Below are 12,017 nucleotides of genomic sequence, written 5' to 3' on the forward strand. Positions count from 1 at the left end.
CTCTTCAAACCCTGTTCCTTAACCTCTAACCTGGTTTCAGTAGAATGTTATGACTTGTCATCTGATGTGGTAATGGAGTGCTGATGGCCCAGTCCCAGTCTGATGTTTAGGTTGAGAAGGTTGTTTATTAGTCTTAACTGCTCCTCTGCTCCCCTGTAGGAAAGGTTAAGTGTTAAAGCTGCTGCTGAGGGGGAAGCTGGCCATGTCACGGGTTCCTACCCCTCCTCCACCAGGGGACATGTCTACTGGACCTGTGGCAGAGAGCTGGTGTTACACACAGGTAGGTGTGTGTCTGTCCACTGCCTCTTGTTTATTAACATCTAGTGCCCAAAGAAAGTATTCACACCCATTAGAATTATAAAGTGTAATTATGTTTTTAGACATTTTTACAAGTGAATTAAAAATGAAAAGCTGAGTCAATAAGTATTCAACCCCTTTGTTATGGCAAGCCTAAATACGTTCAGGAGTAGAAATGTGCTTAACAAATTACATAATAAGTTGCATGGACTCATTCCATGTTCAATAATAGTGTTTACCTTGATTTTTTAAAAATTACTACCTCATCTCTGTACCCCACACATACAATTTATCTGTAAGGTCTGAGGGCAGAATGGGGTGCAACTCAATATCAGGAAGGTGTATATGGAAGAGGTTTAGTGCAATTTTGTTTATTTATTTTTTGTTGTTAAATAAAATAATGAATTATTGATATTTCTTATACAGTGCATTCAGAAAGTATTCAGAGCCCTTCCCTTTTCCACATTTTGTTACTTTACAGCCTTATTCTAAAATGGATTAAGTTTGTTTTTTCTTCATCAATCTTCACTCAATACCCCATAATGACATCACAATACCCCATAATGACATCAGAATACCCCATAATGACAAAGTGAAAACAGGTTTTTAGACATTTTTACAGATTTATAAAAAATAAAAACTGATATCACATTTACATAAGTATTCAGACCTTTTACTCAGTACTTTGTTGAAAAAGTCTGAATACTTTCCAAATGCACTGTATCTCTCAGATATAGGACAGACATTAAAATAAACTTCCTTTATTTATTGAACTTTTTCCATGTATGAATTAGTTAATCAATGCGCTTCTATGGGCTAATAGCAGTAATGCTAGACTCTTAATAGGGATAGGCGTCCCGCTACCGGTGAAATTGGAGGGTGCGCAATTCAAATAAATATTCGTAAAATTAAACATTCATGAACATAGTCTTATATCATTTAAAAGCTTAACTTCTTGTTAATCCAACTGTGTTGTCAGATTTACGGCGAAAGCATACCAGCATACCATCCGATCACCAAACATTTTTGGTTTGTCCTCATATTGTTTTGATTTTAGTATTTGGTATTTTATTAGGATCCTCATAAGCTGTAGCAAAAGCAGCAGCTACTCTTCCTGGGGTCCACACAAAACATGAAACATAATACAGAACATTAATAGACAAGAAAATCTCAAGGACAGAACTACAATTATTATTACGATTTTTTAAAGGCACACACAGCCTGCATATCAATACATAGACACAAACTGTCCAATAGGGGAGAGGCGTTGTGCCGTGAGGTGTTGCTTTATCTGTTTTTTGAAAACAGGTTTGCTGTTTATTTGAGCAATATGAGATGGAACTGAGTTCCATGCAATAAGGGCTCTATATAATACTGTACACTTTCTGGAATTTGTTCTGGATTTGTGGAATATGAAAAGACCCCTGGTGGCATATCTGGTGGGATAAGTGTGTGTAAATTAAATTATTGCATCTGAGCTCCTAGAGTGTGCGGCTCTCTTTTATTTTCAAGGGATAAGTGTGTGTGTCAGAGCTGTGTGTAAGTTGACTATGCAAACAATTTGGGATTTTCAACATATGATTGTTTCTTATAAAAACAAGAAGTGACGCAGTCAGTCTCTCCTCAACTCTTAGCCAAGAGAGACTGGCAGCATAGTATTAATATCAGCCCTCTGATTACAATGAAGAGCAAGACGTGCTTCTCTGTTCTGGGCCATCTGCAGTTTAACTAGGTCTTTCCTTGCAGAACTGGACCACATGACTGGACAATAATCAAGATAAAACTAGAGCCTGCAGGACTTGCTTTTTGGACTTGCTTTTTTTAGCTAGCTAGCTAACAGTACACTTTAACTTGAAATGAAAATCCTTTGTCAAATTGTGTGTTTTTGTAAGACATGTAGCTAGATAGCTAGCTAGCTAAACAATGGACCATAATCACGATTTATGACATTACTACCCTGCATGAATCTGCAGTTAGCTAACCAACCAGGTTCTATGACTATAACTAGTCAAGCATGTGTCTGAGATACGAAGAATAAGATCATACACATAACGTTGAAGTACACTTGAAATTAAACCACTTTCTGTCAAAACTAGAAATTGTAATATCTGAAAATCTTACCAGTATACATCTTGGTTGGATGGGTCTCCTGTCTGATGCCATGCATGGTTGCCTTAGTTAGACGATGTAATCCAGACTGGTGTTTTCTCCATCTCCTTAGTTATCATACTCGAATTCCACTGATTTCAAAACTCGGTCCTCCAGAAAGTGGAGAGCAAACACATAATTTTAGCTAGTGAGCCAGCCTGCTAACATTAGCTAGCTAACAGTACTTTAACTTGACATTAGGTTTATGCAGTATCACTAAACAATATTTTTTTTTTAAAGCAGCGTTAGAAATGATTACCTAAACATACTGACCAGGTCCAATAGACAGATGTGTGCTATATGGTAGACCAATCCAAACTCATCTCTCGGCATGTCCAGCCCCTAAGCCAATCATGGCTAGCGGGAAGGTTGCTAACTTTTTCTGTGGCTAAACCAAGTAGGCACGTAATTTAACAATTTTATTCGTATTTATAGATGGCATTCAAGTTTGATGTTAAGGCACATGAAAGTTCACATGTTCCAGGCATTTCTGCCCAAAAAACGCATTTTGATTTTAAAAAACAGGCACTAAGCTATTACTTAAAAATCACACAATGTGATTTTCTGGATTTTTGTTTTAGATTCCGTCTCTCAGTTGAAGTGTACGTATGATAAAAATTACAGACCTCTACATCCTTTGTAAGTAGGAAAACCTGCAAAATTGGCAGTGTATCAAATACTTGTTCACCCCACTGTATATATACAGTATATACATATATATAGTAGGTAATATGAATGTTATGTGGTGTTAGCAAGTTATTGATTTCATGAACCTTATTTCTAAGGCTACATATATTAATATGGGCTATTTTAAGCCCTTTCCTGGGTAGCTTATCAGAGTTAGACTTAACACTGAAAAGAACAAACAAAGCAAGAGAAAAAAAATATACATTCAGCAGTCCATTAATCAGTTAGTGTCTGTAAGTGTGTGTGCTGCGGAGTTGAAGCTATGAACCCATAGACTTGGCTCTCTCATCCCTTCCTGGATTCTGGGCGGGAGGGTGGACAATGAGCCTGTGATTACGGATGTAAGCAATGTCCCCACGCACCCTGGCAGCTTTTATGGCTGGGATAAGTTCTTTCCTCTTCAGTTTCAGGCTAGTCCTTTTTCAGGAAGATATATGTTCCTCTCAAGTTCTTGGCTCTTTAAAGAACAGCTACCTTGTCCTTCAACCTCAGGAACTTGACCACTATCGGCCTGGGCCTGTCACCTGGATAGTGGTGGGTTTTACAGTCCTGTGTTCGCGTTCCACCTCAATCTTCCTGTGGTCCATTTCCCCTCACTTTATCCGCAACCATGTTGTTCCGCCTTGAACTCTCTCAATGACTTACAGATTGCTGTCATCTTGCTGTTCTCCTGTTTCCACTCATTGAGCTGATCCTGGGAGAACTGCAAACTGTTCTTCGGGTCTTGGACCTCTCTGGTCAGGTCATCCATTATTTTATTAGTTGAATCCACCAGTATTTGGACAAAACACTTGAAGCTATTTTCTTGTTGTAACAACTGCTTGTAGAACTCTTTTTGTTTGTTTAAAAAAATCCTTCACGTATGATAGACACCACTGTCCTCAACGGTACTCCCACTGGCTTTGGTCTTTGTCATGGTAGCTAGCAACGTAGGTTATACTGTTACTCCTCTCAGTTCTAGACAGGGCAGGTCACAGGGAAGATGGAAAACAACAAACAGCAGGGAACTAGACAGCCATAAACCCAATCCCCAGTCCCAGCCACAATGGCTAACCGCGTTGTGGGCTGTGTTCAAGCCCTCAAGGAAACACCGCTAGGCTAGCTGCTACGCCAAATAGCTCCTCAGACCTGGCCTTGGTTGGCAGGATCACTGGACAGAGACTAGCAGTCCCAGCAACTGATTCCAACTGCATCACAGGATCTAAATAAAAAAGAAAGGCTGTCTTTTGAAGTGGATGGAAGCATTGTGATTGTTGCCTTTTTGTTTCAGGTGAAAGTAGTCAAGTTCTCCTACATGTGGACCATCAACAACTTCAGTTTCTGTAGAGAGGAGATGGGGGAGGTCTTAAAGAGTTCCACCTTCTCCTCTGGACCCAACGACAAGATGAAATGGTAAACTTTCATTGTAACTTGCTTATAGTCAGGAGAAAGAGTATCATCTTGATCTCAACAGCTTGTTGTTTCTTTGTGAAAAACGACTGGAGTGATACAGCCTCCGCTGAACTAATATTCTGTTTGGTTCCTCCTCTGTTTCCTGCCCAGGTGTCTGAGAGTCAACCCAAAAGGACTGGATGATGAAAGCAAAGATTATCTGTCGTTGTATTTACTTCTTGTTAGTTGTCCAAAAAGTGAAGTCAGAGCCAAGTTCAAGTTTTCCTTATTGAACACTAAAAGAGAAGAGACTAAAGCTATGGGTAAGTAACAGACAAAACTGTTACTTTATGGATATCATCTGTCGTGGAAATGTCCTTAATTACCAAATGGTGAGAGAGCAAATCACACACCACTCAGAGTTATGCTTAATCTTCACCTTTAATAATAATTAAGCTTTTGCAATAGCATTTTGACTTTCAACATTTCAGTATCTCTAATGAAAAGTTGAGAGTGGCCAACATAATGGCAACTGAGATCTTTTATAGCAAAGATCCACCCCCCCTTAGTCGACATGACAAACCACAGGTCTTAGGAACTTACACAAAGAAAGACTTTACTTCAGAGAGGAGTATCCCATAGCCAGACAGCATTGGCTATAAATTATCGTTCTGTTTGGTCTCCTAAACAAAGCTCTTATCTCGTTCTTGGTACAAAATGGTACCAAGACATTACCTCACCCAATGATATATATCAATTGTCATTTTAGACACTCCCATCCCAAATACAATCCATTCTGGACAAGCTCACGGAGAGGAAAGTGAGCCTCTAGGTCAAGATAAGGGCAACCAGAGAGGGAACATAGAATGGTTCCAGACACTGCGATCCTCCTCTCCCAGATGGGAAAAGTAGGGAGTGACTGGCACACAGACATTGTGGAGCCAAGAGATTATTGGTTCCCCCTCAATCATCCCTTCACATGGTTTAAAATATACGTTTACACATGACGACAAGCTTGACCTCTCCCCTCTGCGGCCCAAGTAACTGAACCCAGGACAGAGAAAGGATAACTGCAAATGGCCACCACTATAGTACAACAAGATACATTCTAAATGACAAGTAACTCACAAGCATATAATGAAAATAAAACATCTTATCTATGTTACCCAACTAATTCTGATTCATCCCCAACACATCATTCAAATAACATACTGTTTACTTGTATTCTCCTAGTTAGAGCCTTATAGACACAAACTAAGTCTGTTTTGGATTCTTCCTCCTCCCTGCAGAAAGCCAAAGAGCCTATCGGTTTGTCCAGGGGAAAGACTGGGGCTTCAAAAAGTTTATTAGAAGAGATTTCCTGCTTGATGAAGCCAATGGGCTGTTACCTGATGACAAACTCACCCTGTTCTGTGAGGTAAGACATTTACATTTGAGTCATTTAGCAGACACTTATACAGAGTGACTTACGGTTTGTGCATTCATCTTCAGATAGCTAGGTGGGACAACCACACATCACAGTCATAGTAAGCAGAGTCAGAGATGGTAAGGGGGGAAAGATACTCTTTGAAGAGGTAGGGTTTTAGATGTTTTCAGAAGATGGGCATGGACTCTTCTGTCCTAGCTTTAGGGGGAAGTTGGTTCCAAAATGTTTTTGTTTTTTTGTGTGTGTGTGTAGGGTGAAGTTATTTAGGATGCTCTTTGACACAGTCTACATGGTATGGGGTCAATTTCACGCCATATGTATTGAATTCAAAATAAACTAAATTTGGGAACATGAAAAATAAAGTTGAGAATGTAAACATGTTTTCGAGGACAGGTGAAATAATGGATGTTGAAATCAAAAACCAAACATTCGAAAGCTAAATTTATAGAATTGTTAACAAAAATAAGGCATCAAATGCAAAACCCCAAAACTTGTAAGCAAATCATTTTAAAGCGAGAGCAAAACTCTATGCTTGCTTCTACACCTGCATTGCTTGCTGTTTGGGGTTTTAGGCTGGGTTTCTGTACAGCACTTTGAGATATCAGCTGATGTACGAAGGGCTATATAAATAAATTTGATGGAAAAAAAAGAAAAACAATTAAATTTGAAAAATAAAATAAATTTGATTTGATATGACAGACAATTAAAAAATCTATATTTCCAAGCGAATACAAAAATAGTTTTTGGTTAAACTTTCCTTGCAAACAATCCTATTGAATACATTTTGCCTACGCTCTTGCCTGCATGCACTACCCTTTGGTTACGCTACTCATATCTTTGCTTTCAATGTCTGTTTCTTTGTTTTCACTGCCAGTCTGTTTGATTGTGAGTTTTGGCATTATTTCTCTGTGAAGGGCGGGGTTTAGAGGGATGCGTAGACAATACATCTTCATTTGTCCACTAGTTTTGGTGTGACGGTTCGTTTTTACCCAATCAAGGAACATGATAGACAGGCATTTTTTCTATTGCCGACTTAAATAGACGGTTTTAGCTAACGTACTTCAAAATTGTCAGTCACGGGTCAATAATGTACGGATATTAGAGGCATGTCTATCTAATACAATTAATGACAAACCATCTAACTACTTAGGTAAACTTATGAATTATCTGTTGCACAAACAGTTACCAACACCTGCGCCGAATGTTGTGCAACAGGTCATTCATAAAGTTTGATTTGATTTGAAGCTGATAGGTCAAATATACTGTTTAGGTTCTCTACTCCCAAGTTTACACCTTCACTATTACAGTGGCATTTTTTTGTCCAAGAAGTTGTCTAAAAGGGATGGAATTTGTTGTTGCCTAATTGTTTTTTTGGTAGGTTTCCACACTACTTTCCTTTCATCTATAGCATTTCTTAATATTATTCAGTTCCTTTAGCTTTGATGCATAATGGTTGAGCATAGCTCTGTTCAAGAAATTTATGGTAAAAATATGTTTTGTTAGACTTCAGTTTAGCTTTTGACATTTAACGATCATAGTCTGCTGCTGGAAAAACATATGTGTTTTAACCACCTGTTATATTATGGATAAAGAGTTACCTGTCTAACAGAACACAGAGGGTGTTCTTTAATGGAAGCGTCTCCAACATAATAGCAGGTAGAATCAGGAATTCCCCAGGGTAGCTGTTTAGGCCCCTTACTTTTTTTAAATCTTTACTAATGACATGCCACTGGCTTTGAGTAAAGCCAGCTACTACAGCGACTGAAATTACTGCAAAACTTAACAACGAATTGCAGTTAGTTTCAGAGTGGGTGGCAAGGAATAAGTTAGTCCTAAATATTTCTAAAAACTAAAGGCATTGTATTTGAGACAAATCATTCACTAAACCTCAATCTTGTAATGAATAATGTGGAAATTGAGCAAGTGGAGGTGACTAAACTGCTTGGAGTTACCCTGGATTGTAAACTGTCATGGTCAAAACATATTGATACAACAGTAGCTAAGATGGGGAGAAGTATGTCCATGATAAGGCGCTGCTCTACCTTCTAGACCGCACTGTCAGCAAGGCAGGTCCTACAGGCCCTAGTTTCTACCTTCTTAACAGCACTGTCAACAAGGCAGGTCCTACAGACCCTAGTTTCTACCTTCTAGACAGCACTATCAACAAGGCAGGTCCTACATAACCTAGTTTCTACCTTCTTAACAGCACTATCGACAAGGCAGGTCCTACAGGCCCTAGCTTCTACCTTCTAGACAGCACTATCAACAAGGCAGATCCTACAGGCCCTAGTTTCTACCTTCTAGACAGCACTATCAACAAGGCAGGACCTACAGGCCCTAGTTTCTACCTTAACAGCACTGTCAACAAGGCAGGTCCTACAGGCCCTAGTTTCTACCTTCTTAACAGCACTGTCAACAAGGCAGATCCTACAGGCCCTAGTTTCTACCTTCTAGACAGCACTATCAACAAGGCAGGTCCTACAGGCCCTAGTTTCTACCTTCTAGACAGCACTATCAACAAGGCAGATCCCACAGGCCCTAGTTTGTACCTTCTTAACAGCACTATCAACAAGGTAGGTCCTACAGGCCCTAGTTTTGTCGCACCTGGACAACTGTTAAGTCGTGTGGTCAGGTGCCACAAAAAGGGATTTATGATTGCCAATTGCAATTGGCTCAGAACAGGGCAGCACAGCCGGCCCTTGGATGTTCACAGAGAGCTAACATTAATAATATGCATGCCAATCTCTCCTGGCTCAATGTGAAGGAGAGATTGACTTCATCAGTACTATTTGTGAGAGGTATTGACATGTTGATTGCACCGAGCTGTCTGTTTGAACTACTGGCGCACAGCTCGCACACACATGCATACCCCAAAAGACATGCCACAAGAGGTCTCTTCACAGTCCCCAAGTCCAGAACAGACTTTGGGAGGCGCACAGTACAAACATAGGCACAGACACATCCATGCACACACATGATAACATACGCACTATGCACACACGTACACATGGGTTTTGTACTGTAAATATGTGGTAGTGGTGGAGTTGGGGTGAGATTTGTGAATGCATTGTTGTGTTTTTAAAATTGTATAAACTGCCTTAATTTCGCTGGACCCCAGGAAGAGTAGCTGCTTACTTGGCAGCAGCTAATTTTATTTTTTATTTAACCTTTATTTAACAGGGCAAGTTAGTTAAGAACAAATTCTTATTTACAATGACGGCCCACACCGGCCAAACCCTAACCCGGACGACGCTGGGCCAATTGTGCACCGTCCTATGTGACTCCAAATCACGGCCAGTTGTGATACAGCCTGGAATCAAACCCTCTGGCACTGAGATGCAGTGTCTTAGACCGCTGCATCACTCTGGAGTCCCCCCCCCCCTAATGGTGATCCATAATAAATACAAATACAAAAGTAGACTGTGATCTGATATCAGTGGGTTGACTGTGAACGCTCTGAGAGAATGGCTTGGGTTCCGTGATAAAGTAGTCTACTGATTAGCTATAGGTGTACCTACCGTAGGAGTCTCCTCGAAGCCTACCATTGACTATGTACAGTTGAAGTCGGAGGTTTACATTCACTTAGGTTGGAGTCATTAAAACTCATTTTTCAACCACTCCACAAATGTCTTGTTAACAAACTATAGTTTTGGCAAGTCGGTTAGGACATCTACTTTGTGCATGACACAAGTAATTTTTCCAACAATTGTTTACAGACAGATTATTTCACTTAAAATTCACTGTATCACAATTCCAGTGGGTCAGAAGTTTACATACACTAACACAACATTAAACAAAACTTAGTGTATGTAAGTTGTTTTGTCTGAAACGTTGTTCCCCCTGCTGCTATTGGACCAGGTCTCTCTTGGAAAATAGATATTATCTCAATGAGAAAAATAAAGGTAAAATAAAAAAAAGTAGAAATAAAGGTAAAATAATAACGATGGTCATTATGGCCAAATAGTAAAATTTTTGTTTCTTCAGACCTTCTCCAAAAAGTAACATTTTTGTCCCCTTATTCAGTTGCAAACCGTAGTCTGGCTTTTTTATGGTGATTTTGGAGCAGTGGCTTCTTCCTTGCTGAGTGGTCTTTCAGGTTATGTCGATATAGTACTCGTTTTACTGTGGATATACAGTGGGGCAAAAAAGTATTTTGTCAGCCACCAATTGTGCAAGTTCTCCCAATTAAAAAGATGAGAGGCCTGTAATTTTCATCATAGGTACACTTCAACTATGACAGACAAAATGAGAAAAAAAATCCAGAAAATCACATTGTAGGATTTTTAATTAATTTATTTGCAAATAATGGTGGAAAATACGTATTTGGTCACCTACAAACAAGCAAGATTTCTGGCTCTCATAGACCTGTAACTTCTTCTTTAACAGGCTCCTCTGTCCTCCACTCGTTACCTGTATTAATGGCACCTGTTTGAACTTGTTATCAGTATAAAAGACACCTGTCCACAACCTCAAACAGTCACACTCCAAACTCCACTATGGCCAAGACCAAAGAGCTGTCAAAGGACACCAGAAACAAAATTGTAGACCTGTACCAGGCTGGGAAGACTGAATCTGCAATAGGTAAGCAGCTTGGTTTGAAGAAATCAACTGTGGGAGCAATTATTAGGAAATGGAAGACATACAAGACCACTGATAATCTCCCTCGATCTGGGGCTCCACGCAAGATCTCACCCCGTGGGGTCAAAATGATCACAAGAACGGTGAGCAAAATTCTCAGAACCACATGGGGGGACCTAGTGAATGACCTGCAGAGAGCTGGGACCAAAGTAACAAAGCCTACCATCAGTAACACACTACGCCGCCAGGGACTCAAATCCTGCAGTGCCAGACGTGTCCCCCTTGCTTAAGCCAGTACATGTCCAGGCCCGTCTGAAGTTTGCTAGAGAGCATTTGGATGATCCAGAAGAAGATTGGGAGAATGTCATATGGTCAGATGAAACCAAAATATAACTTTTTGGTAAAAACTCAACTCGTCGTGTTTGGAGGACAAAGAATGCTGAGTTGCATCCAAAGAACACCATACCTACTGTGAAGCATGGGGCTGGAAACATCAAGCCTACCACTGTAGTGTCGTCTGCAAACTTGATGATTGAGTTGGAGGCGTGCATGGCCACGCAGTCATGGTTGAACAGGGAGTACAGGACAGGGCTGAGAAAGCACCCATGTGCGGCCCCAGTGTTGAGGATCAACGTGGTGGAGATGTTGTTTCCTAGCCTCACCACCTGGGGGCAGCCCGTCAGGAAGTCCAGGACCCAGTTGCACAGAGCGGGGTCGAGACCCAGGGTCTCAAGCTTAATGACGAAATTGGAGGGTACTATGGTCTTAAATGCTGAGCTGTAGTCGGTGAACAGCATTCTTACATTGGTATTCCTCTTGTCCAGTTGGGTTAGGGAAGTGAGCAGTGTGATTGCGTCGTCTGTGGACCTATTGAGGCGGTAAGCAAATTGGAGTGGGTCTAGGGTGTCAGGTAGGAGGTGATCTGGTCCTTGACTAGTCTCTCAAAGCACTTCATGATGACGGAAGTGTGTGCTACGGGGCGATAGCTAAGGTAACTGAGCTAAATGACTTTATTGGGAACAGGAACAATGGTGGCCCTCTTGAAGCATGTGGGAACAGCAGACTGGGATAAGGATTGATTGAATATGTCCATAAACACACCAGCCAGCTGGTCTGCGCATGCTCTGAGGACGCCGCTGGGGATGCCGTCTGGGCCGGCAGGCTTGCGAGGGTTAACACGTTTAAATGTTTTACTCACGTTGTCTGCAGTGAAGGAGACCCCGCAGGTTTTGGTAGCGGGCCGTGTCAGTGGCACTGTATTGTCCTCAAAGCGAGCAAAGAAGTTGTTTAGTTTGTCTGGGAGCAAGACATCGTGGTCCACGACGGGGCTGGTTTTCTTTTTGTAGTCCGTGATTGACTGTAGACCCTGCCACATACGTCTCGTGTCTGAGCCGTCGAATTGCGACTCTACTTTGTCTCTATACTGGCGCTTAGCTTGTTTGATTGCCTTGTGGAGGGAATAGCTACACTGTTGGTATTCAGTCATGTTTCCGGTCGCCTTGCCCTGATT

The 12,017-nt window shown here is 40.9% G+C and overlaps 1 protein-coding gene across 3 annotated transcripts in view; it reads left to right on the forward strand.

Moving 5' to 3' along the window:
• The window catches only part of LOC139381020 (speckle-type POZ protein-like A), a 55,066-nt gene that overhangs the window by 24,320 nt on the left and 18,729 nt on the right, over positions 1-12,017 (forward strand). For 2 of the 3 annotated variants that reach the window (XR_011628496.1, XM_071124252.1), the window contains exons 2-5: positions 160-280; positions 4,403-4,524; positions 4,675-4,826; positions 5,793-5,920. Coding sequence is in view for 1 of the 3 variants with exons in the window: in XM_071124252.1 (XP_070980353.1) it covers positions 203-280; positions 4,403-4,524; positions 4,675-4,826; positions 5,793-5,920 (480 nt within the window). In the remaining 2 variants the exon portion in view is untranslated. Of the gene's footprint in view, positions 1-159; positions 285-4,402; positions 4,525-4,674; positions 4,827-5,792; positions 5,921-12,017 lie in introns of those variants that run through there. The other variant, XR_011628497.1, reaches the window with a different exon arrangement.

The sequence above is a fragment of the Oncorhynchus clarkii genome, chromosome 22 (genome assembly GCF_045791955.1).
Source record: "Oncorhynchus clarkii lewisi isolate Uvic-CL-2024 chromosome 22, UVic_Ocla_1.0, whole genome shotgun sequence".
Lineage (NCBI taxonomy): Eukaryota > Metazoa > Chordata > Actinopteri > Salmoniformes > Salmonidae > Oncorhynchus > Oncorhynchus clarkii.